The following is a 22655-nucleotide window of genomic DNA, read 5'->3' on the forward strand; positions in this document are numbered from 1 at the left end:
AAACAAAGGGTTGTCCGTCAACCCGCAGGTTGAGCCAAGCAACCCGCAACTTAGATCTGAATCGTGTCTTATAACCATGTCTATATGGTATCTCTTGATTGAAGCTAAACAAGTCCAGTTTTGTAATGAACAAGTGCAAGTTCAGGTCATTAAGCTTGCTCAATCTGCTTTGAAAACACTTCTCAGGACACGTTCCAGTGGATGACGGCCATTTTCTATGGAAAACTGCAAAGAGCAAAAGCAATTATCTAGGCTGTACAAGTTAGCGTCAATAAGAAATTAGGACAGGAACCCAGGTTGCATTAATTAATCTATTCAATACAACAAGAACTGGCTTCAATTTTTCCCATTAACAATCTGCTACAAATAATTAAACAAGTAACATTTTTTTATGGATAAATAAATTAACTGTTAAGATTTTGAAGACAAGACATGGGAGAAGAGAGAGCCACGAGCAATTTAGATCAAAGGTATGGTAATTCATATTGGTATTTTTACAGTTGTCTATTTCTATATATTTACAACTATGGCAAAATTGTCTTGCAAAATTATATTGAAGGACAGTGAAAGCAAAGCTGCTCCATCTTGAGAAGAGCATCAACTAGTGGCTGAGAATGTTGAGAATGGTAACTCTGGTTTTCAGTAATCTCCTGTAAACAGCCTCCAACTCCTCCACTGCTTCCTGAATGTTTGACTCTAATGCCTCCAGTCCTTTCAATGCATTTTGCACTTGTACTGAATTGATGTCTTTGCTCGATTTCAGGACAAGCAATTCGGCGTCTATCTTTTTGAATTCATTGAGTTCAGCTTCGCATGATACACGTTTGGATGGAAATAGTTTTGAAACGACAGACCAGCCATGGGAGCTTGATCTTGCCTTTGTCTGAGAAACCATGGACAAGAGAGATTGGAAAATCCCGAGGCTGATTTCTTTTACTTCTGTCAGCAGGCTGACTGCATCGACTGCTGAAGTGATGTTCTTCTCCATGCTCTTCAAATTTTTGAAGCATTTGCGGATTGTTTTATCTAATTGTTTCCTGGACATAATATAAGCTTCAACTTCACTTGCGAATCCAGATTCTCCACCTTTTCTCCTCCTGAGAGATGATTCAAGTTCCTGCAAGCACTCCTTAATTGATGAAAAAACATCTCTAGTTGTGCTGCACATGTCCAACAAGAGCAGAGATCCACTCAACACCTCTTCTCCCCTTTCTTTTTGTTGTTCATTGGAGAGGGTTTGTTGTGTTAATGGCAACTGAAGAAAATCCTCAACACACTCATACAAGACTTTGAGGCCACTCAATTTGTGGTAAACTGAAGTAGAAGTTGTTTCTGATGATCTCAACCTGTCCAATTGATCTTCTACGCTGACATTTAGAGGGTGAGATCTTGAGGGCAAGCTGATAGAGCGAATGTGGCAAGCAGCCATCTTATCCTTTAGCAGAAGAACGCTGGTTATTGATGTTGATACAATTGAGCTTGGGAGATGTTGTTCAAGGCATCTCTCATGGGTCTATTATATAGACAATAGGAAATAACATTAAGAAATGCATGCATCCATACTTGCATTTGCTGTCATGTGGCCTTTTTCTAACAACGCGGCTCTCTCTCATCATTGTTGTAGTTCAGGAAGCATAATGCTAATAAAATAATCTCAACTGTTAATATTTTTAAAATAATAGTAGCATGCCTCCTTGCAACCCAGACAGGAATACGATCATCACACCGTATGAATAATTTATCAGGAATCTCATCATGTGAAATGTACAGATCTAATCTCGCAATAAAGATTTTGGAGCTCTTCATGATATTAAAATGTTATGGTAATCAAAATACTGTTAACATGATACAAGTCTGACATAATTGTTTCCTGCTTCTTGGACATGCTGCTCTACAGTAGGGTATCGACTAACCTGTACAGACTAGATTAAAGATGAAACACGTATAGCGAAATAGGTGGATCTTGCTCGATCACATGCCAACCAGCTTGTAATTATCACATATGTGCATCATTAACAAATACATTTCATGTTTTGTTGAGCTATATCACACGTGCACCTCTGTGCCAAATTCACATGCAAATAATGGCCTGTCAAGATTCCAGATGCTCCCCACCAGGTCTATCAATTGGAGCTATTCCCGAGCCTCACGATCCTTTTTGTTCTGTACAGAAGCTCGAGCAAGATAATTATGTGTGTTGAAGATATGGGTGCCATCCACTTGTGCGCATATATATTTTATTTGATTCATATCCTTACGCAGGGTGTCATGGCAATGAAGCATGAAACAATTTTGTCAGGGATCTGAATAACTGATTTTTATTCATTTCATTAACATTAGAAAATAGTGTTCGTAGCAATGGCTTGTCAAGTTTGCCTCAGGAACAGCAATGTATTATGAGATGGTCTGTGAATTTCACAGCATTCTAGCTCAAAGTCAAATGGATTCTGATGTAATGAAAATTTTTCTGTCGAGGATTCATTGGCACATATGTTAATATTAGGATTATCTTATAGGAAGCACTCATCTTGAATCATAGCAATGATGAGAGAAAGCCGGCCGCTGTCGGAAAATGCAACGCATGACAGTGATGCAAGCCTGGAATGATGGAATCTGAATTGCGACTCTGTTCGGTATATAATAGGTGCAAGAGGAGTTGGCTTGAACGACTTTGAAGTTGGACCTACATTACATATCCCACTGATGGAGGCTTTCTTCTTCTTAAGGGAAGATGGATGCCTTTGTTGGAGCTCTATAGCTGCTTGCCATTTTCGCTCCATCAGCTTGGCTTCAGAATCCCATCCCCTGGCTCAGAGTATCAAGTTGCAGTTGGAAATGTTGAGATCATCACAAGAAACATCCTCATCAACCTGCCAAAGATCGAGTGGCCTCAAGACTTTATACTAGTGCGTGGACGATTTTCTTCAATCGTCACTCTCCTACCAAGCCCTCTCCAATGAACATTGAAGCATATATGGTTAGTTAAAAACTGAAGCAAGTGATCTTCAAGTCCTTCAGATACTCGATGACAATGGAGAAAAGTGCACATAGCCAACCTTGGACAAAGAAACCATCTTGGCGTGTCTGACAAGAGAATCTGAAGAAATCAGTGTTGCTGTGTTCGCATCCCTCTTAACTTCCGTTTCTCTGTCAACAAAATTAAAGGGAAGTGGCAGCTGGTCTGTTGAAGTCCAAACGTGTAGTTGATGCCAATTAAGCAGAGATGATCGATGCTGAATTGCTTGCTTTGAAATCAAGCAAAGACATTAGTTTTCTACAAGTCCAAAATGCATTGAAAATTTTGGGGGCATTTCATTGGAGCATTCAGGAAGTAGAAGAGGAGTTGGAATCTGTCTACAGACTACTAGTTAATACAAGAGTCTCTCTTCTGAACATTCTCAATCACTAGATCATTAACTTCCTCTTGGGGACAGTTTTTTTTTTTCCTGTCAGCTAACCATCTGTACATTGTTATCATCTGACAGTATATATAACAAATACAAAGAAAAACACGCAATATACTTGGATTGTTTAATCTCAAATGTTGCCTTCCCTCTCTTTCGTTCTCTCTCTGTCTCCATATGAACACTGCTATTCTTTTTTGGATAAATGAATTCTTCATTACTATTATCTTGAAACAGTATGAAGGAATGTAAGCTTAGTGTTTTTTTTTTTTTTTTGCTAATATTTAGTCCTAAGATAAATTCACCCAATCTGATCAACACACTGATAAAGAGATTCTAAACCGTCTTTGCGTAACTGGGATATGATATGCAACTTCTGCTTCTGTCCCAGTCTCAGTTTTATGGCTTTTCAGGACTGGCATGTCTTTCCAAAGTTGTTGGGAATCCTGTTGGTTCTTCCCCTGCCAAAATAAAAGCATGCCTGGCATACCCAACTCAGGTTTAATCGGGCTAAGGGCTCGAGTGACCGATTAATTCAAAAAGATGTTGTTTCAAAAAATTAAATTTAATAAAATTCTTTAAAATTAACCTAGCATGTTCTAATTACTCGGTGTTGATTAATTTTGCAAGTGCATGAATCGTAACAAGTAATAAAATAATAAGTAGAATATCATTCCATGAGGATTTGTAAAAATTACTATTAATTACCAAAATCTTTTAAATTATGATCTATTTGAGGAATCGAATGAGATAGTTTACGAAACAAAAATTAATGATTAAAAACAAACAACCAACTGATTAAATATTATTGAATTCAATTCTACTGGTTCTAGGATTTCTGACTTACCGTAACTATTCCTATGTGAACTATCTCAATTGAATTAATTACTCCTAGCGTTGATAATCAGGTTTTTTAATTTAAACACTAATCTCTCTCGAGTATCAATGAATTATTTCGATAAGCAAACTTCATATACTCTACGAAATTTTTAAACTTGTCGAAATTTATTAAGTACTGTAAAACCTTTAACAATTACAAAAGTTTCTAGGATATCTCTATCCTATGGATTTTTTAAGGTATTTCAAGCAATAGCTACAAAAATTATCACTTTTCAATCTCAAATTGAATTCCAAATCATGTAGATGTTGGCCAAACATACACAAGCATTAAACATAAAATGAAATACTCAATAACAATCAAAGAAATTGTTCACATATTCATAGTAAGGTTACATAAAAAATCCCAGAATAAAAGTCTACTCCATAGTTAAATTAAAGAGAAACAAACTTGATACAATGAACATCACTTAAAAGCAGAGAGTGACATAAAAGTAGCTAGGTGTCTTCCAATCAATTCTGATTTTCAACCCTTGTTTTTCTCTGTTTTTTTTTATCCTCCTTTATGTTGCCTCCTCTCCTCTTTTTGGTGTATTCTAAGGTCTCTCTATGTCTCCTCGCTGAACCCATGTTTTTTTCTTTTAGACCATGTTTGTTTTCCGGAAAGTGGTTTCCGGGAAATCACTTTCCAAACTTTCCTGTGTTTGTTTGCCATTAGGAAAGTTGGTCAACGGAAAACACTTTCAAGTCAAAGAAAAATTTGGCTTGGTTTCCAGGAAAGTGTTTTCCTGGAAAATTTGGGCGGAAAACACTTTCTGGAAGTTGTGGAAAATTTAGAAATGTCATATTATTTGCTGATTATATCAAATTTGGCCCTCAAACTTTTGATTGCTATATATTTTGTTTTGAATATTTATTTTTCAATTTCATTTAATTTTTATATTAACTTTGGTCCTTATTTTTATAATTTATATTTGCTTTTCTCTTATCATTTTCTTATTGAAAGTTTTTATCTATCAAATTTGGTCTCATTCTTTTGATTGTTACTTATTTTATTTGAAATAATTTATGAAATGTTAATTATTATTATTTTAATTTCTTCATCTTTCATTTTTATTTTATTTTTTAGATTTGATTTCTATTATTTTGATTATTATTTATTTTATTTGAGATAATTTATGAAATTATATTTTTTTTTCAATTTCATCCTCATTCAACTTTTTAATTTGTAAGATTTGTTCCTCATTATTTTAATAAACTTGAGAAAATAAAACATTAATAAGTTATTTTTCAGCTCATTTTCCATGACATAACCAAACACTAGAAAGTGTTTACCAACTTATTTTTCATTACACTACCAAACATCGAAAAATAATTCACTTTCCAAAAAGAAACTACTTTCTAGCAAACAAACGGGTATTCTGGCCTTTTTACCCCCCAATGTAAAGAAGAAAATTTCTCTATGCAATGAACCCCTGTTTTGTATTATTTTCCTATCCGGATATTGCGGGCCAGGTTTGAGGTAGGAAACGTGTGAATTCAAAGATCTCTATTTCTGGAGAAATTGTAGAAAATAAAATCTTCTTTCCAATGAAACTAATCTTGCAATTTTTGGACCTCTGAGACTTGAGATATGGGCCATAACCCGAGACAACATTTGGAATGCAGGAAGTTCGGGTCTAATTCAATCCCTGTTTTTTGACTCGTTCTTTGGGCTTCGAACAGCAAAACTGAGTTCCATGTCCTTCATATGTTTTGTAGATCTTTATCTAAGATGTTTGAAAATAGTGACAAACGCCTGGAACTGGGTTGTTTAGCTTCCTTTGCAGCCCAAAATCAATCAATGTTCGGTTTTACTATCGGATTCTGCCTACTCAGTAATCTAGTATCTGAAAATATATTAATTTTTCACGTGATCAATAGTTCAAAAAGGAATCCAAAATTTTAATTAACTTGTGCAACACATTCAAAATATTTCAAAATCAAGCATAAATAGTAGAAAATATACATGCTAAAAATTCCCTTATCACTCGGATTATGAATTAATATATCAACATAGCTAATATTTAAAGTAATTTAATAAAAAAAATCATTTATACTGATTTAGACCCTGTTTGTTTTTATGTTTCAAAAGCACTTTTGAAAAAATTTAAAAAAATTTAATTTTTTTCTTTGCTTCAAATTAATATTTTTTGGTGTTTTTAGATTATTTTGATGTGCTAATTTTAAAAATTATTTTAAAAAAATTAAAAAAATATTATTTTAATATATTTGTAAGTAAAAATCACTTTTAAAACCAACTGCAACCATGAATGATATACTGAATGCTACACTGCAAGACCTTCAGTCCCATCAATATATTTTGCACCTGTACACGGCTGAATTTCTTGCCAATTAGACTAGAGTTGAAAAGGTATAGATGAGATTTATTCTGAAAAGACTTTGCCTTCTATTTTTCCTTTTCTAGCCAACATAAATGTCCATATGACTGATAAAAAATGAGATGTATTTTTCAATAAAGGACAGTAATGATCACTGAGAGACGAGATAAGAATTGGATCCAGGTTCTGATGATTTCTCAAGGAAGTGTAAATTTTCATGACAAGATATTAAAGGAGAGAGATGGATGGAACATGTTTTAAGATAATTGTTATTGCATTGTATTATGTTCATAGTGATCTTCGTACACTTGACTATTTCTATATATTTACAACTATGGCAAAATTGTCTTGCAAAATTGTATTGAAGGGCAGTGAAAGCAAAGCTGCTCCATCTTGAGAAGAGCATCAACTAGTGGCTGAGAATGTTGAGAATGGTAACTCTGGTTTTCAGTAATCTCCTGTAAACAGCCTCCAACTCCTCCACTGCTTCCTGAATGTTTGACTCTAATGCCTCCAGTCCTTTCAATGCATTTTGCACTTGTACTGAATTGATGTCTTTGCTCGATTTCAGGACAAGCAATTCGGCGTCTATCTTTTTGAATTCATTGAGTTCAGCTTCGCATGATACACGTTTGGATGGAAATAGTTTTGAAACGACAGACCAGCCATGGGAGCTTGATCTTGCCTTTGTCTGAGAAACCATGGACAAGAGAGATTGGAAAATCCCGAGGCTGATTTCTTTTACTTCTGTCAGCAGGCTGACTGCATCGACTGCTGAAGTGATGTTCTTCTCCATGCTCTTCAAATTTTTGAAGCATTTGCGGATTGTTTTATCTAATTGTTTCCTGGACATAATATAAGCTTCAACTTCACTTGCGAATCCAGATTCTCCACCTTTTCTCCTCCTGAGAGATGATTCAAGTTCCTGCAAGCACTCCTTAATTGATGAAAAAACATCTCTAGTTGTGCTGCACATGTCCAACAAGAGCAGAGATCCACTCGACACCTCTTCTCCCCTTTCTTTTTGTTGTTCATTGGAGAGGGTTTGTTGTGTTAATGGCAACTGAAGAAAATCCTCAACACACTCATACAAGACTTTGAGGCCACTCAATTTGTGGTAAACTGAAGTAGAAGTTGTTTCTGATGATCTCAACCTGTCCAATTGATCTTCTACGCTGACATTTAGAGGGTGAGATCTTGAGGGCAAGCTGATAGAGCGAATGTGGCAAGCAGCCATCTTATCCTTTAGCAGAAGAACGCTGGTTATTGATGTTGATACAATTGAGCTTGGGAGATGTTGTTCAAGGCATCTCTCATGGGTCTATTATATAGACAATAGGAAATAACATTAAGAAATGCATGCATCCATACTTGCATTTGCTGTCATGTGGCCTTTTTCTAACAACGCGGCTCTCTCTCATCATTGTTGTAGTTCAGGAAGCATAATGCTAATAAAATAATCTCAACTGTTAATATTTTTAAAATAATAGTAGCATGCCTCCTTGCAACCCAGACAGGAATACGATCATCACACCGTATGAATAATTTATCAGGAATCTCATCATGTGAAATGTACAGATCTAATCTCGCAATAAAGATTTTGGAGCTCTTCATGATATTAAAATGTTATGGTAATCAAAATACTGTTAACATGATACAAGTCTGACATAATTGTTTCCTGCTTCTTGGACATGCTGCTCTACAGTAGGGTATCGACTAACCTGTACAGACTAGATTAAAGATGAAACACGTATAGCGAAATAGGTGGATCTTGCTCGATCACATGCCAACCAGCTTGTAATTATCACATATGTGCATCATTAACAAATACATTTCATGTTTTGTTGAGCTATATCACACGTGCACCTCTGTGCCAAATTCACATGCAAATAATGGCCTGTCAAGATTCCAGATGCTCCCCACCAGGTCTATCAATTGGAGCTATTCCCGAGCCTCACGATCCTTTTTGTTCTGTACAGAAGCTCGAGCAAGATAATTATGTGTGTTGAAGATATGGGTGCCATCCACTTGTGCGCATATATATTTTATTTGATTCATATCCTTACGCAGGGTGTCATGGCAATGAAGCATGAAACAATTTTGTCAGGGATCTGAATAACTGATTTTTATTCATTTCATTAACATTAGAAAATAGTGTTCGTAGCAATGGCTTGTCAAGTTTGCCTCAGGAACAGCAATGTATTATGAGATGGTCTGTGAATTTCACAGCATTCTAGCTCAAAGTCAAATGGATTCTGATGTAATGAAAATTTTTCTGTCGAGGATTCATTGGCACATATGTTAATATTAGGATTATCTTATAGGAAGCACTCATCTTGAATCATAGCAATGATGAGAGAAAGCCGGCCGCTGTCGGAAAATGCAACGCATGACAGTGATGCAAGCCTGGAATGATGGAATCTGAATTGCGACTCTGTTCGGTATATAATAGGTGCAAGAGGAGTTGGCTTGAACGACTTTGAAGTTGGACCTACATTACATATCCCACTGATGGAGGCTTTCTTCTTCTTAAGGGAAGATGGATGCCTTTGTTGGAGCTCTATAGCTGCTTGCCATTTTCGCTCCATCAGCTTGGCTTCAGAATCCCATCCCCTGGCTCAGAGTATCAAGTTGCAGTTGGAAATGTTGAGATCATCACAAGAAACATCCTCATCAACCTGCCAAAGATCGAGTGGCCTCAAGACTTTATACTAGTGCGTGGACGATTTTCTTCAATCGTCACTCTCCTACCAAGCCCTCTCCAATGAACATTGAAGCATATATGGTTAGTTAAAAACTGAAGCAAGTGATCTTCAAGTCCTTCAGATACTCGATGACAATGGAGAAAAGTGCACATAGCCAACCTTGGACAAAGAAACCATCTTGGCGTGTCTTGTTAGTTAGTGGAGACAAACAATGTCCCACCATATGCAAGTGGGAATACCTAATCTCCCACTTGGCACATGGTGGAGGACACAAACGGTGGGCATAAATCAAGGCATGATTTATGCCCCTTTACTCCCATCTTGTATACATATAAGCTCAGTGAAGAGCTGCGTGTGTAAGTGTAAAAACACAGAGAGAACAGAAGAGAAGTGAGAACAGCAGAGAGAGCTTGTGTGAGTGGAGTTGAGTCGAGAAGAGTTTTCTCCTCCTCCTTTGTTTGTATTGTTTCTTTGAGTGATTAATACAAGACAGTAGCTCCGTGGAGTAGGCAAGTTGCCGAACCACGTAAATTTGTGTGTGTTTGAGTTCTGGAATTTTCCAACAACTGGTATCAGAGCTTGTTCTTGACAAAGAGGGTGTTTGATCCAAACTCAAAAATCAAAGTTCTCCAAACGTGTTTTTGAACATACCATCGTGTAGAGGACAACCGGACGAATCCACTTTTGAAAACCCGGCGAAGAACCGACGTCCTGCATGCCCGCACGCGCCCACACGCGCCTACGTCCAGACTGCCCACGCGCACCAACGCGCCGTACGCGCGCCACGCTCCATCTTCGCCCGGATTCTGCAAAACGGGTCGGGCTGACCCGCCACGTCATCACATCCGTACGGCCACCGTCCGCGTCACCTGCCACGTCACCTGCCACGTCATCTCTGAGTTTTGTTCCGATGTGTCGCAGAAGCTGATATTCTGACACGTGGCTACATCATAACCGTTGAGGGGTTTTGATCCAGTACTACGCAGGATCTAATCAGTTGACACGTGGTTAAATCAGGACCACTATTGAGTATTGATCCAGTGTGACTCAGGCCATCATCTGCTGACACGTGGCTTAATCATAACCGTTACTGAGTTTTGATACGGTGTGACGCAGGACCTAATCTGCTGACACGTGACTTCATCAGAACCGCTACTGAGGTTTTGATCCGGTGCGACGCAGGCGGTACTCTGGTTGACACGCGGCTGCATCTGCACCGTCCGTTAATCCAAAACTTTGATTGCTAAAAGCTGAGCCATCCGAAGTCCGATTGGGGTGATCTCAGTGTCATTTCCAAGGTTTTCGGCTGTTCCGGACACATCTGTAAGGTCAGATTTGGGAAATTCGAATCGAAGAAGTAGTAAAAATGGCAGATGAAATAAAAGCAGCTGGAATTGAAAAATTTGACGGGACAGATTTTGGATACTGGAAAATGCAAATTGAGGATTATCTATATGGGAAGAAACTTCATCTTCCCTTGTTGGGGAGCAAACCAGAAAATATGCAAGAAGAAGATTGGCTACTTCTTGATAGACAAGTTCTGGGCATTGTCCGGTTATCCTTATCAAGAAGAGTTGCTCACAATGTTACGAAAGAAAGATCCACTGCAAGATTGATGGAAGCCTTGTCTGGGATGTATGAGAAGCCATCAGCAAATAATAAAGTGCACCTGATGAAAAAGTTGTTCAACTTGAAGATGGTCGAAAACACTTCTGTGACACAACACCTCAATAACTTTAATACCATCACAAATCAATTATCATCTGTTGAGATTGAGTTTGATGATGAGATTCGTGCACTCATTTTGCTAGCTTCACTTCCAAGCAGTTGGGAAGGCATGAGGACAGCCGTGAGCAATTCAGCTGGAAAATCCAAACTGAAGTATGATGACATTCGAGACTTGATTTTGGCTGAAGAAGTGCGAAGGAAAGACTCGGGTGAAAGTTCAAGCTCAGGATCAGCTCTCAACATCAACACTCGAGGGAGGAGACATGATAGAGGCTTATCCAGAGGCAGATCAAAATCAAGATATAGAAGTAAAAGCAAGTTTGGACCCAGAAAGCAGGTTGAATGTTGGAATTGTGGCAAACCTGGTCATTTCATGAGGAATTGCACAAAACCGAAAAAACCTGAAGCTGACTCTGCAAACGCTACCACAAATGAGGTGCAAGATGCTTTGATTCTTGCTGTGCATAGTCCTGTTGATGATTGGGTTCTTGATTCTGGTGCTTCATTTCACTGTACACCACACCATGAAATGATGCAAAACTATATTGCTGGAGATCACGGTGTAGTCTATCTGGCCGATGGACAACCATTGGATATTGTGGGTTTAGGAGATGTACAAATCAAGACAATGAATGGATCTATATGGAACTTGCAAAATGTAAGGCATGTTCCTGATCTAAAGAAGAAGCTGATCTCGGTCGGACAACTTGATGATAGTGGTCATTCAATCCTTTTTTTCTGGAGGTATGTGGAAGGTATCAAAGGGAGCAATGGTTTTGGCTCGTGGAAAGAAAACCGGCACCCTGTATATGACCACAAGATTTGCAGACATTATTGCCTCTACTGAAGCAGAAAATCAAGCACATCTATGGCACTGTAGACTCGGCCATATGAGTCAAAAGGGGATGAAGATACTTCAGTCGAAGGGAAAGCTGGCAGAATTAAAAAATGTCGATCTAGACATTTGTGAAAGCTGTGTTCTTGGAAAACAGAAAAAGCTCAGTTTCTTGAAGGTTGGCAGGACCTTAAGACCAAGAAAGCTATAGCTGGTACACACAGATTTATGGGGACCGTCTCCAGTAGCATCTCTTGGAGGTTCTCGGTATTACGTGACTTTCATTGATGATTTCAGCAGGAAGGTATGGGTTTACTTTCTGAAAAATAAATCTGATGTGTTTGAAACATTCAAGAAGTGGAAGGCTATGGTTGAGACTGAATCAGGTCTGAAGTTGAAATGCTTGAGATCCGATAACGGAGGAGAATACATTGATGGAGGTTTCAAAGAGTATTGTGTTGTTAATGGTATCAGAATGGAAAAGACCGTTCCAGGCACACCGCAACAGAATGGCATTGCTGAACGAATAAACCGGACCATCAATGAACGAGCTAGAAGCATGAGGTTGCATTCAGGGATACCTCAAACATTCTGGGCTGATGCAGTTCATACTGCAGTTTACTTGATCAACCGTGGACCATCAGTTCCTTTGGAGTTCAAATTGCCCGAGGAAGTATGGAGAGGAAAAGAGGTACAACTCTCTCATTTAAAGGTCTTTGGGTGTGTTTCCTATGTGCATATAGATTCTGATGCTCGCAACAAGCTAGAAGCCAAATCCAAGAAATGTTTCTTCATTGGTTATGGAGATGAAGAATTTGGATTTCGGTTCTGGGATGATCAGAACAGAAAGATTATCAGAAGCAGGAACGTGATCTTCAATGAGAAAGTTTTGTACAAAGACAGATCAAGTGCAGAAACAGATATGACTGATTCAGATACAAGTCCACAAAGATCTGAATTCATAAGATTAGAAGGCCTTCCCGATGTTACTAAGCAGAACAACAATCAAGAGCCTTTACAAGAAGACTCAAGCATATCTGTACCCGCTACTACACAAGAAGAAGCGGAGCAAATTGAACCAGCTGTTCGCAGGTCTTCGAGGACGATAAAGCCCCCGCAACGGTTCACACTTTTACTGAATTACATTTTGTTGACAGATGGTGGTGAACCGCTAACTTATGAAGAATCCTTACAAGATGGAAACTCAAGCAAGTGGGAGTTAGCCATGAAGGATGAGATGAGTTCGTTGCTGAAGAACAAGACTTGGGAGCTAACCACACTGCCTGAAGGAAAGAAGGCTTTACAAAACAAGTGGGTTTACAGAGTGAAGACTGAGCATGACGGAAGTAAACGGTTCAAGGCAAGACTTGTTGTCAAAGGGTTTCAACAAAAGAAAGGCATTGACTACTCTGAGATATTTTCTCCAGTTGTGAAGCTCACAACAATCAGAGTTGTTCTGGGGATAGTAGCTGCAGAAAATTTACATCTTGAACAGTTAGATGTAAAAACAGCATTCCTTCATGGTGACTTGGAGGAAGATATTTATATGCAACAGCCAGAGGGGTTTGCAATGCAAGGAAAGGAGAATCAAGTCTGCAAGCTACAGAAAAGCCTATACGGTTTGAAGCAAGCTCCAAGACAGTGGTACAAGAAGTTTGACAACTTCATGTGCAGTTCCGGATATACAAGATGCCAAGCTGATCATTGTTGCTATGTCAAACATTTTGACAACTCCTACATCATTCTACTATTATATGTAGATGATATGTTGATTGCAGGATCCAACATTGAGGAGATTGATAAGCTGAAACAGCAGTTGTCAAAACAGTTTGAAATGAAGGATCTGGGAGCTGCTAAACAAATACTTGGCATGAGAATCTTCAGAGATAAAGACAAAGGCGTACTAAAGCTTTCACAAATAGAGTATGTCAAGAAGGTTCTCAGCAGGTTTAGTATGGATAATACTAAACCAGTAAGTACACCACTGGGGAATCATTTCAAGCTCAGCAAAGATCAGTCACCAAAAACTGAGCTAGAAAGTGGATACATGGATAAGATTCCATACGCCTCAGCTATCGGCTCTTTGATGTATGCTATGGTCTGTACCAGACCAGACATTGCCCATGCAGTGGGAGTTGTAAGCCGATATATGAGCAATCCTGGAAAGCAGCATTGGGAGGCGGTCAAATGGATCATGAGGTACTTAAAAGGTTCATCGGAAACTTGTCTTAGTTTCACAGCTGGTGGTTTGAAACTTGAAGGTTTTGTAGATGCTGATCTAGCAGGAGATGTTGATAGCAGAAAGAGCACTACAGGATATGTTTATACTCTAGGAGGTACTGCTGTTTCCTGGAGTTCTACCTTGCAAAAGATCGTTGCTCTTTCAACAACAGAAGCTGAATATGTTGCAGTCTCAGAATCTGCAAAAGAGATAGTATGGTTGCAGAGTTTCCTGAAGGAATTGGGCAAGTTGAATGGAAAAGGTACTTTGTATAGCGACAGTCAGAGTGCAATCTTCCTTGCCAAGAATCCAGCTTTTCACTCCAGGACGAAGCATATTCAGATCAAATATCACTTCATCCGACAATTGCTAGACGATGAACAACTGATGCTAGAAAAGGTCTGTGGAAGCAAGAATCCAGCTGACATGTTAACCAAAGGAGTTACACTTGATAAACTGAAGTTGTGTAAAACTTCAGTTGGTCTTCAAGGATAAATGATGATTTCATTGTTTGTCTCCAAGTGGGAGATTGTTAGTTAGTGGAGACAAACAATGTCCCACCATATGCAAGTGGGAATACTTAATCTCCCACTTGGCACATGGTGGAGGACACAAACGGTGGGCATAAATCAAGGCATGATTTATGCCCCTTTACTCCCATCTTGTATACATATAAGCTCAGTGAAGAGCTGCGTGTGTGAGTGTAAAAACACAGAGAGAACAGAAGAGAAGTGAGAACAGCAGAGAGAGCTTGTGTGAGTGGAGTTGAGTCGAGAAGAGTTTTCTCCTCCTCCTTTGTTTGTATTGTTTCTTTGAGTGATTAATACAAGACAGTAGCTCCGTGGAGTAGGCAAGTTGCCGAACCACGTAAATTTGTGTGTGTTTGAGTTCTGGAATTTCCCAACATGTCTGACAAGAGAATCTGAAGAAATCAGTGTTGCTGTGTTCGCATCCCTCTTAACTTCCGTTTCTCTGTCAACAAAATTAAAGGGAAGTGGCAGCTGGTCTGTTGAAGTCCAAACGTGTAGTTGATGCCAATTAAGCAGAGATGATCGATGCTGAATTGCTTGCTTTGAAATCAAGCAAAGACATTAGTTTTCTACAAGTCCAAAATGCATTGAAAATTTTGGGGGCATTTCATTGGAGCATTCAGGAAGTAGAAGAGGAGTTGGAATCTGTCTACAGTCTACTAGTTAATACAAGAGTCTCTCTTCTGAACATTCTCAATCACTAGATCATTAACTTCCTCTTGGGGACAGTTTTTTTTTTTTTCTTTCCTGTCAGCTAATCATCTGTACATTGTTATCATCTGACAGTATATATAACAAATACAAAGAAAAACACGCAATATACTTGGATTGTTTAATCTCAAATGTTGCCTTCCCTCTCTTTCGTTCTCTCTCTGTCTCCATATGAACACTGCTATTCTTTTTTGGATAAATGAATTCTTCATTACTATTATCTTGAAACAGTATGAAGGAATGTAAGCTTAGTGTTTTTTTTGCTAATATTTAGTCCTGAAATAAATTCACCCAATCTGATGAACACACTGATAAAAAGATTCTAAACTGTCTTTGCGTAACTGGGATATGCAACTGCTGCTTCTGTCCCAGTCTCAGTTTTATGACTTTTCAGGACTGGCATGTCTTTCTAAAGTTGTTGGGAATCCTGTTGGTTCTTCCCCTGTCAAAATAAAAGCATAGTTGGCATACCCAACTCAGGTTTAATTGGGCTAAGGGCTTCGTAGTGACCGATTGATTCAAAACGATGTTGTTTTAACAAAAAAACTATAAAATTAATAAAATTCCTTAAAATTAACCTGGCCTATTCTAATTAATCGGACTATGAATTAATATCTCAACATAGCTAATATTTAAAGTAATTTAATAAAAAAAATCAGTATCAATGAGATTTATACTGATTTAATCTCCTCAACTTCTTGAATGCTACACTGCAAAACCTTCAGTCCCTTCAATACATTTTGCACCTGTACACGGCTGAATTTCTTGCCAATGAGACTGGAGTTGGAAAGGAATAGATGAGATTTACTCTGAAAAGACTATCCCTTCTTTTTTTCCTTTTCTAGCCAACATAAATATTCATATGACTGATAAAAAATGAGATGTATTTTTCAATAAAGGACAGTAATGATCACTGAGAGACGAGATAAGAATTGGATCCAGGTTCTGATGATTTCTCAAGGAAGTGTAAATTTTCATGACAATATATTCAAGGAGAGAGATGGATGGAACATGTTTTAAGATAATTGTTATTGCATTGTATTATGTTCATAGTGATCTTCGTACACTTGAATATTTCTATATATTTACAACTATAGCAAAATTGTCTTGCAAAATTGTATTGAAGGGCAGTGAAAGCAAAGCTGCTCCATCTTGAGAAGAGTATCAACTAGTGGCTGAGAATGTTGAGAATGGTAACTCTGGTTTTCAGTAATGTCCTGTAAACAGCCTCCAACTCCTCCTCTGCTTCCTGAATGGTTGACTCTAATGCCTCCAGTCCTTTCAATGTATTTTGCACTTGTACTGAATTGATGTCTTTGCTCGACTTCAGGACAAGCAATTCGGCGTCTATCTTTTCGAATTCATTGAGTTCAGCTTCGCATGATACACGTTTGGATTGAAAAAGTTTTGAAACGACAGACCAGCCATGGGAGCTTGATCTTGCCTTTGTCTGAGAAACCATGGACAAGAGAGATTGGAAAATCTCAAGGCTGATTTCTTTTACTTCTCTTAGCATGCTGACTGCATCGACTGCTGAAGTGATGTTCTTCTCCATGCTCTTCAAATTTTTGAAGCATTTGCGGATTGTTTTATCTAATCGTTTCCTGCACATCATGTAAGCTTCAACCTCACTTGCGAATCCAGATTCTCCACTTTTTCTCCTCCTGAGAGATGATTCAAGTTCCTGCAAGCACTCCTTCGTTGATGAAAAAACATCTCTAGTTGTGCTGCACATGTCCAACAAGAGCAGAGATCCACTCAACACCTCTTCTCCCCTTTCTTTTTGTTGTTCATTGGAGAGGGTTTGTTGTGTTAATGGCAACTGAAGAAAATCCTCAACACAGTCATACAAGACTTTGAGGCCACTCAATTTGTGGTAAACTGACGTAGAAGTTGTTTGTGATGATCTCAACCTGTCCAATTGATCTTCAACACTGACATTTAGAGGGTGAGATCTTGAGGGCAAGCTGGTAGAGCGAATGTGGCAAGCAGCCATCTTATCCTTTAGCAGAAGAACGCTGGTTATTGATGTTGATACAATTGAGCTTGGGAGACGTTGTTCAAGAAACCTCCTCTGGGCCTCTTATATAGAGGCTAGGAAATAACAACTGGGATGCATATGCATCCAGACTTGCATTTGCTGTCATGTGGCAAGGTTTCTGACAATGCCGACTTTCTCTCATCATCATTGTAGTTCGGGAAACATAATGCTAATAATATAGTCTCAACTGATTGTTATTATTCAAATAATAGCAGCATGCCTCCTGATAACCCAGACAGAAATATGATCATCACACCGTAAGCATAATTTAGCTGGAATCTCATCACGTGAAATGTACTGATCTTAATCTCATAAATAAGTTTTTGGAGCTATTCATAATGAAAATTTAAAAATCCCATGGTATTGTTGAATGATTGGTTACAAAATACAAGTCTCTGACAAAGTTGTTTCCTGCTTCCTTGACATGCTGCTCCACAATATGGTATCAACTTGAATAATTAACCACTACGAACACTATATTAAAGATGAACACATATGGAAAACAGGTGGATCTTGCTTCATCACACAACAACCAGCTTGAATTATCACTCATGTGCATTCATTAAGAAATACATTCAATGTTTGATTGACCTATATCATCAGTGCACCACCGTGTCAAATTTAGATGCAAACAATAGGCTGTCAAGATTTCAGTTGCTCCTCACCAAGTATATTATATCAGTGAGAGCTATATCCGAGCCTCATGATTCATTTTTGTATTGAAGCTCGGGAAAAATAAATATATTTGTATGGAAGATATGGGTACAATCCACTTGTGTGCACATATATTTTATTTGATTGATATCCTTGTGCAGGGTGTCATGGCAATGAAGCAGGAAACAATGTTGTCAGAGGCCTGAATAAGTGATCTATATTCATTTCATTATCATTACAAAATAGCGAGTCAAGGCAACGGCTTTTCAACTTTGCCGCTTGAATAGCATTGCACCACGAGATGGTCTTTGAATTTTAAAATGTTCAAAATCATTTGGTGTAATGATGATATTTCTGTCTGCAACACATGGGTTCTTGCTATTATGTCATGAGTATTTTATAGGCAGTACTCCTGAACTGTTATAACTTATGATGACAGAAAGCCGGGCCTGTTGAAAAATGCAACACATGACTGCATTTGCAAGCCTGGAGCGATGGAATTTGAATTGATACTTCTTGTTGTGTATATAATGGATGCTAGAGGTGTTGTTGGGAAGATGGTTGCTTTTTTTCTCGCTAAGCCCAGTTTTTTAGTGACAACACCAGAGTCGTTATGAAAAACCAGATGGAGTTATGAGAGGCGTTGCAACAAGGGACATCTTACAAAGTGTAGTACGCATCCCTGGAATGGAGCAAAGATCAAGAACCGAAACAGCCCGCAAACGAAACTCCTATCAGAATCTCAGAGAATAAACCCCATTAAAGATTAGGAAAAGAAGCTAAAACCAATGAAGCTGGAAGCAGGAAACATCCAAAAGGAAACAACTGAAAAGGAGTGGTACGCAATGTTGGGGATTCCGGCACCCCCATGCGCGGACCGGGGGTGTACTGATAGTTGCTCTTCGGAGGGTAAAGCACACTGACACAATATTTTACGTGGTTCGGCAAAACCGCCTACATCCACGGGAGAGAGTCCATATTATTTAGAAATAGAGAAAGGATACAATAAATACATGGAGGAGGATCACTCAACACCCAGCTCACACACCCTGCTGCATATGGCAGCAGGGCTGCTGCCCATGGCAGCAGCTCCTCTTTCTCTTCTTCTCTTCACGTTCTCACACACTCTCACTTCTCTCACATTTGCTCTCCACAAGACATGCCTCTTTATAGGCATTTCTTAGCACCCTTCTCCAGCACATGAAGGGGACAATGGTCCTGAAATCATGCCACTAATTATGCTCCACTATCTACCAAGTGGGAGTGGGGTATTTGCCACAATAATGGCAATTTCCTAACACGCAATGGAAGACAATTCAATTGGAAAGAAATTAAAGCTTCATATCAAAAACTATTGAACACGCTTTGCAAGAGCAAGCAGATTCTGCAGAACTTTGAATATCAGCTTGACCTGCAAAGAGGAATGGAACAGCTTGTCAACCAGATGCAAAAAGAATTCGGAAAAAACACCTAGAGCTTTGAGTAGAAACCAAAATTTCTGATTTTATTGTTGCGGCAGACAGAATAACCTGCAGGTGCAATCACCGAAGGGACCAATCATGCTTTGAAATACCATGAGTTTCGAGGAACCTTGTCTATGCATTCTGATCCATCAAAATCCAGTAATTGTGACACAGCCATTCCATGGCCTAGGCCATAATTTAGGATTGGTGCTGGTTTAAGGTCTCCCAAGAGGGGGCTGCGCAAGTCGCGGCCCTGCCAAGTTCTAGTCTCAAAACTCGCACTAATTAAGATGGTTCAGAGAAATTAATTATTCAGTGGCAGATGGTAATAATCATCAAGAACACGAACAATTAGCATGGCTTAGAGTTTGAAGTGCACATTCATTTACCAGTCTTGTTGTCTATAATTAAATGAGTGAAGCTATTCGACGAGCAGTAGAGTTGGGCATGTTTCAACATTAAGAAGGCAATAAGGCTTGCAACAATAAGTTTTCTAGCATTTTTCGGCCTCTTTGCTATCCTTGTCTCATCAGTTGCTGGATCACCAGATGGTATCCCTGCCCGTGAAGAACACTACTCAAGGCAATATGAAAACACTCTAGGATTGTGGGGACAACAGAGATCTTGAGCTAGTGAATCATTTTGACTTTCAGTACAGGGAAAGAAATCTTAAAACGGGAATTGGCAGTACCAGTTAGCAGCTTCTTTCTCACTTGTATCTAAAAGGTAACAGCAGCAAGAATTTTATAAAGGATCCGCGGTGTTGCCTTTGGAAACTCGAGGACCAGAAGTTGCATTCATGTTACTAGATTGATTTTCATGAAAAGATTGTCACGAGTCTTCCATTTCTTACTCATTAGTTCTTCTCCTTGATTTTTCTTGATAACTATTATATATTCTTGTATATAAACTTTATTGCTTTCATCCCACGTCAGGCGGAAAGGAAATGAGCTGTTGAGCACATAGCAAACTATTCTTTCGCCTTTTACTATAGAATACAGGGTGTACCTGCTGCAGACAGCTCTCTTGAGGTAGGGCTTGCCCTATAGCAGTTCAAATCTGATAGATGGGGTTAAATGTTAACCTGTTAATCCCAAAACAAACACAACCTTTACCATGGATTACCAGATTCTCATGATGAGGAACTTGAAAAGTGAGACAACAAGTGATTTTGAGAAGTATTATGATTCGATGCATTCATAGTGATTTTGATATAATTGTCTGTCTGTACCTATAACTACAAAAAATCAATAATTACAAAATTGTGGCAAGATTAAGGATGTTGAAGAGGACATAAACTAATGATTGAGTGTATTGAGGAGGGAAACTCTGACTTTTAGTAATCTCCTAAAAACACACTCTAATTCTTCCTCCACTTCCTGAATGCTGCACTCCAAATCCTTTAGTCCCATCAATGCAGTTTGCACCTCTACATGGTTGGATTTCTTGCCAATTAGACAAATCAATTCAGAATCCATCTTTTCAACTTCATTTGCACAACCTTGTCCTTCACATGAAACACGCCCGGATTGCAATAATTTTGAAACCGCAGACCATCCAGTAGTTCTTGCCTTCGGTCGACAAATTAAAGATAAGAGAGACTCAAACACCAAGAGACTGATTTCTTCAACCTCTTTTATCATGCTTACTACTGCAAACAAGTTCGAGTCCTTGTCCACAGATGGTATGCTTGTGCTCTTCTTTTCTGTTCTCTTCAGATTTCTGAAACACTTGGAAATTACTTTGTTCAATCTCTTTCTCGAGATCATATATGCTCCAACTTCATTTTCCGAGCAGCTGGATTCTCCACATCTTTTCCTTCGAAGGGACGATTCTAGCTCCTGTACGCATTCCTTCATTTGAGAGAAAACGTCCCTGGTGGTGGTGCCACACACATCCAATAACCGAATAGATCTTTCTAGCGATTCTTCTATACATTTGCTGTAATGTTCATTGGAAAGAACCTGTTGGATGAGGGGAAAATGAAGCAAATCATCGAAACTATCATGTAAGTCTTTGAGGGCACTTAATTTGTAGGATACAGATGAGGAAGTTGCTTCTGATTCTCTCAACCTAGACAATTGCTCCTCAACACCTTCGGTTAAAGGATGATTTTTGGAGGGTAGACTGTTGGAACGGAGATGGAAAGTGGATTTATTAGAGGTAGACATGTTGATCTTTCTTTTGGCAAAAGAAAGCAGTTTTGAAATCCTCAACGTTTAATTAGATGTTTGTTGTCCTGGCTAACATCAATTAGGCCATATATATATATATAGCAGAAAAATGAAGACAGGAAGAGCTCCATCCTCGTCTGGAACTTGTAATTGTTTTTCATGTGGTGAGTTGGCAGTTCTGCCAATGTTTTGTCGCGGTCGGATCTCGAGATGAGAAATCCCATAAAAGAAATCCTAATGGAATCTCTCCAAGGACTTGCACGAGCACATTGACACCATGGCTCTCAGACAGTAGTTGACCATCACAATATTAATTTGATTCGAGTCTAATTATGCAGATTGTGCAGATCTTCATGTGAAGATGGTGTGTTATAGGGTAATTGGAGACTTTAGCCTGCTATTCAATTTAAAATTCATGCAGGCCGTGTGTGTGATCTTAATGAATAATAATATTCAGCCATCTGCTGAGAATTCATTGAAGGAAATTGAAATAAACACTTCCACAGCACAAGTGTCTAGAAATATTAAAAGAAAATGGAGATATCCTACTGGTATGTGTGTGTGTGTGTGTGTGTGTGTATCATCTTGAACATAGACCATTTATTGTTGAGATTCTATATACTACGTACTAGTCTATCAATCGAGACGGCAAGTCCTTCAAGAATTCAGCCTCTTACCCCTAGGTCAAACCCGAGAAATAAAAAGCCAAGAACAGCAAGCAAGTTACATATTTTAAAGAACGTGAACAAGAGAAAGAGATGACAAGTTTTGCATACGAGCAGTTCATCCTTTCAGAAATAGGGAAAAGAACATTCGTGTGGCATTTCTTTGGCAGCTCTTTGATTGAAAATCTTGAGTAACCATATAGGCTTCAAAGCAAAAGCAGACCACCTTGGTCCTTTTTGGATGTCTTAGCTATTTCATTGAGCTTTCTGATGCCGTGACAGCATTTTCTCGGCCGGTTATGGGAT

General features: G+C 38.7%; 4 protein-coding genes across 4 annotated transcripts; all 4 read right to left on the reverse strand.

Moving 5' to 3' along the window:
- Nucleotides 1–601: 601 nt before the first annotated feature.
- LOC127905367 (uncharacterized) lies at nt 602–1429 on the reverse strand. The gene has a single exon (XM_052453227.1). The coding sequence runs from the start codon at nt 1427–1429 to the stop codon at nt 602–604; it is 828 nt and encodes a 275-aa protein (XP_052309187.1).
- Nucleotides 1430–6877: 5448 nt separating this feature from the next.
- Nucleotides 6878–8221, reverse strand: LOC18099702 (uncharacterized). Its single transcript, XM_006383705.3, has one exon. The coding sequence runs from the start codon at nt 7857–7859 to the stop codon at nt 7032–7034; it is 828 nt and encodes a 275-aa protein (XP_006383767.3). The 5' UTR covers nt 7860–8221; the 3' UTR covers nt 6878–7031.
- Nucleotides 8222–16520: 8299 nt separating this feature from the next.
- LOC127905368 (uncharacterized) lies at nt 16521–17348 on the reverse strand. Its single transcript, XM_052453228.1, has one exon. It carries the CDS (start codon nt 17346–17348, stop codon nt 16521–16523), a length of 828 nt encoding a protein of 275 aa, XP_052309188.1.
- Nucleotides 17349–20676: 3328 nt separating this feature from the next.
- On the reverse strand, nt 20677–22034 carry LOC7494679 (uncharacterized). Its single transcript, XM_002307737.4, has one exon. It carries the CDS (start codon nt 21679–21681, stop codon nt 20809–20811), a length of 873 nt encoding a protein of 290 aa, XP_002307773.3. The 5' UTR covers nt 21682–22034; the 3' UTR covers nt 20677–20808.
- Between the last annotated feature and the right edge of the window lie 621 nt (nt 22035–22655).

The sequence above is a fragment of the Populus trichocarpa genome, chromosome 5 (assembly GCF_000002775.5).
Source record: "Populus trichocarpa isolate Nisqually-1 chromosome 5, P.trichocarpa_v4.1, whole genome shotgun sequence".
NCBI classification, from domain to species: Eukaryota; Viridiplantae; Streptophyta; class Magnoliopsida; order Malpighiales; family Salicaceae; genus Populus; species Populus trichocarpa.

Excerpts from the sequence above, each read along its gene's own strand:
- LOC18099702 (XM_006383705.3), bottom strand. The coding sequence starts at position 7,859 with ATGGCTGCTTGCCACATTCGCTCTATCAGCTTGCCCTCAAGATCTCAC.
- LOC127905368 (XM_052453228.1), bottom strand. The coding sequence starts at position 17,348 with ATGGCTGCTTGCCACATTCGCTCTACCAGCTTGCCCTCAAGATCTCAC.
- LOC7494679 (XM_002307737.4), bottom strand. The coding sequence starts at position 21,681 with ATGTCTACCTCTAATAAATCCACTTTCCATCTCCGTTCCAACAGTCTA.
- LOC127905367 (XM_052453227.1), bottom strand. The coding sequence starts at position 1,429 with ATGGCTGCTTGCCACATTCGCTCTATCAGCTTGCCCTCAAGATCTCAC.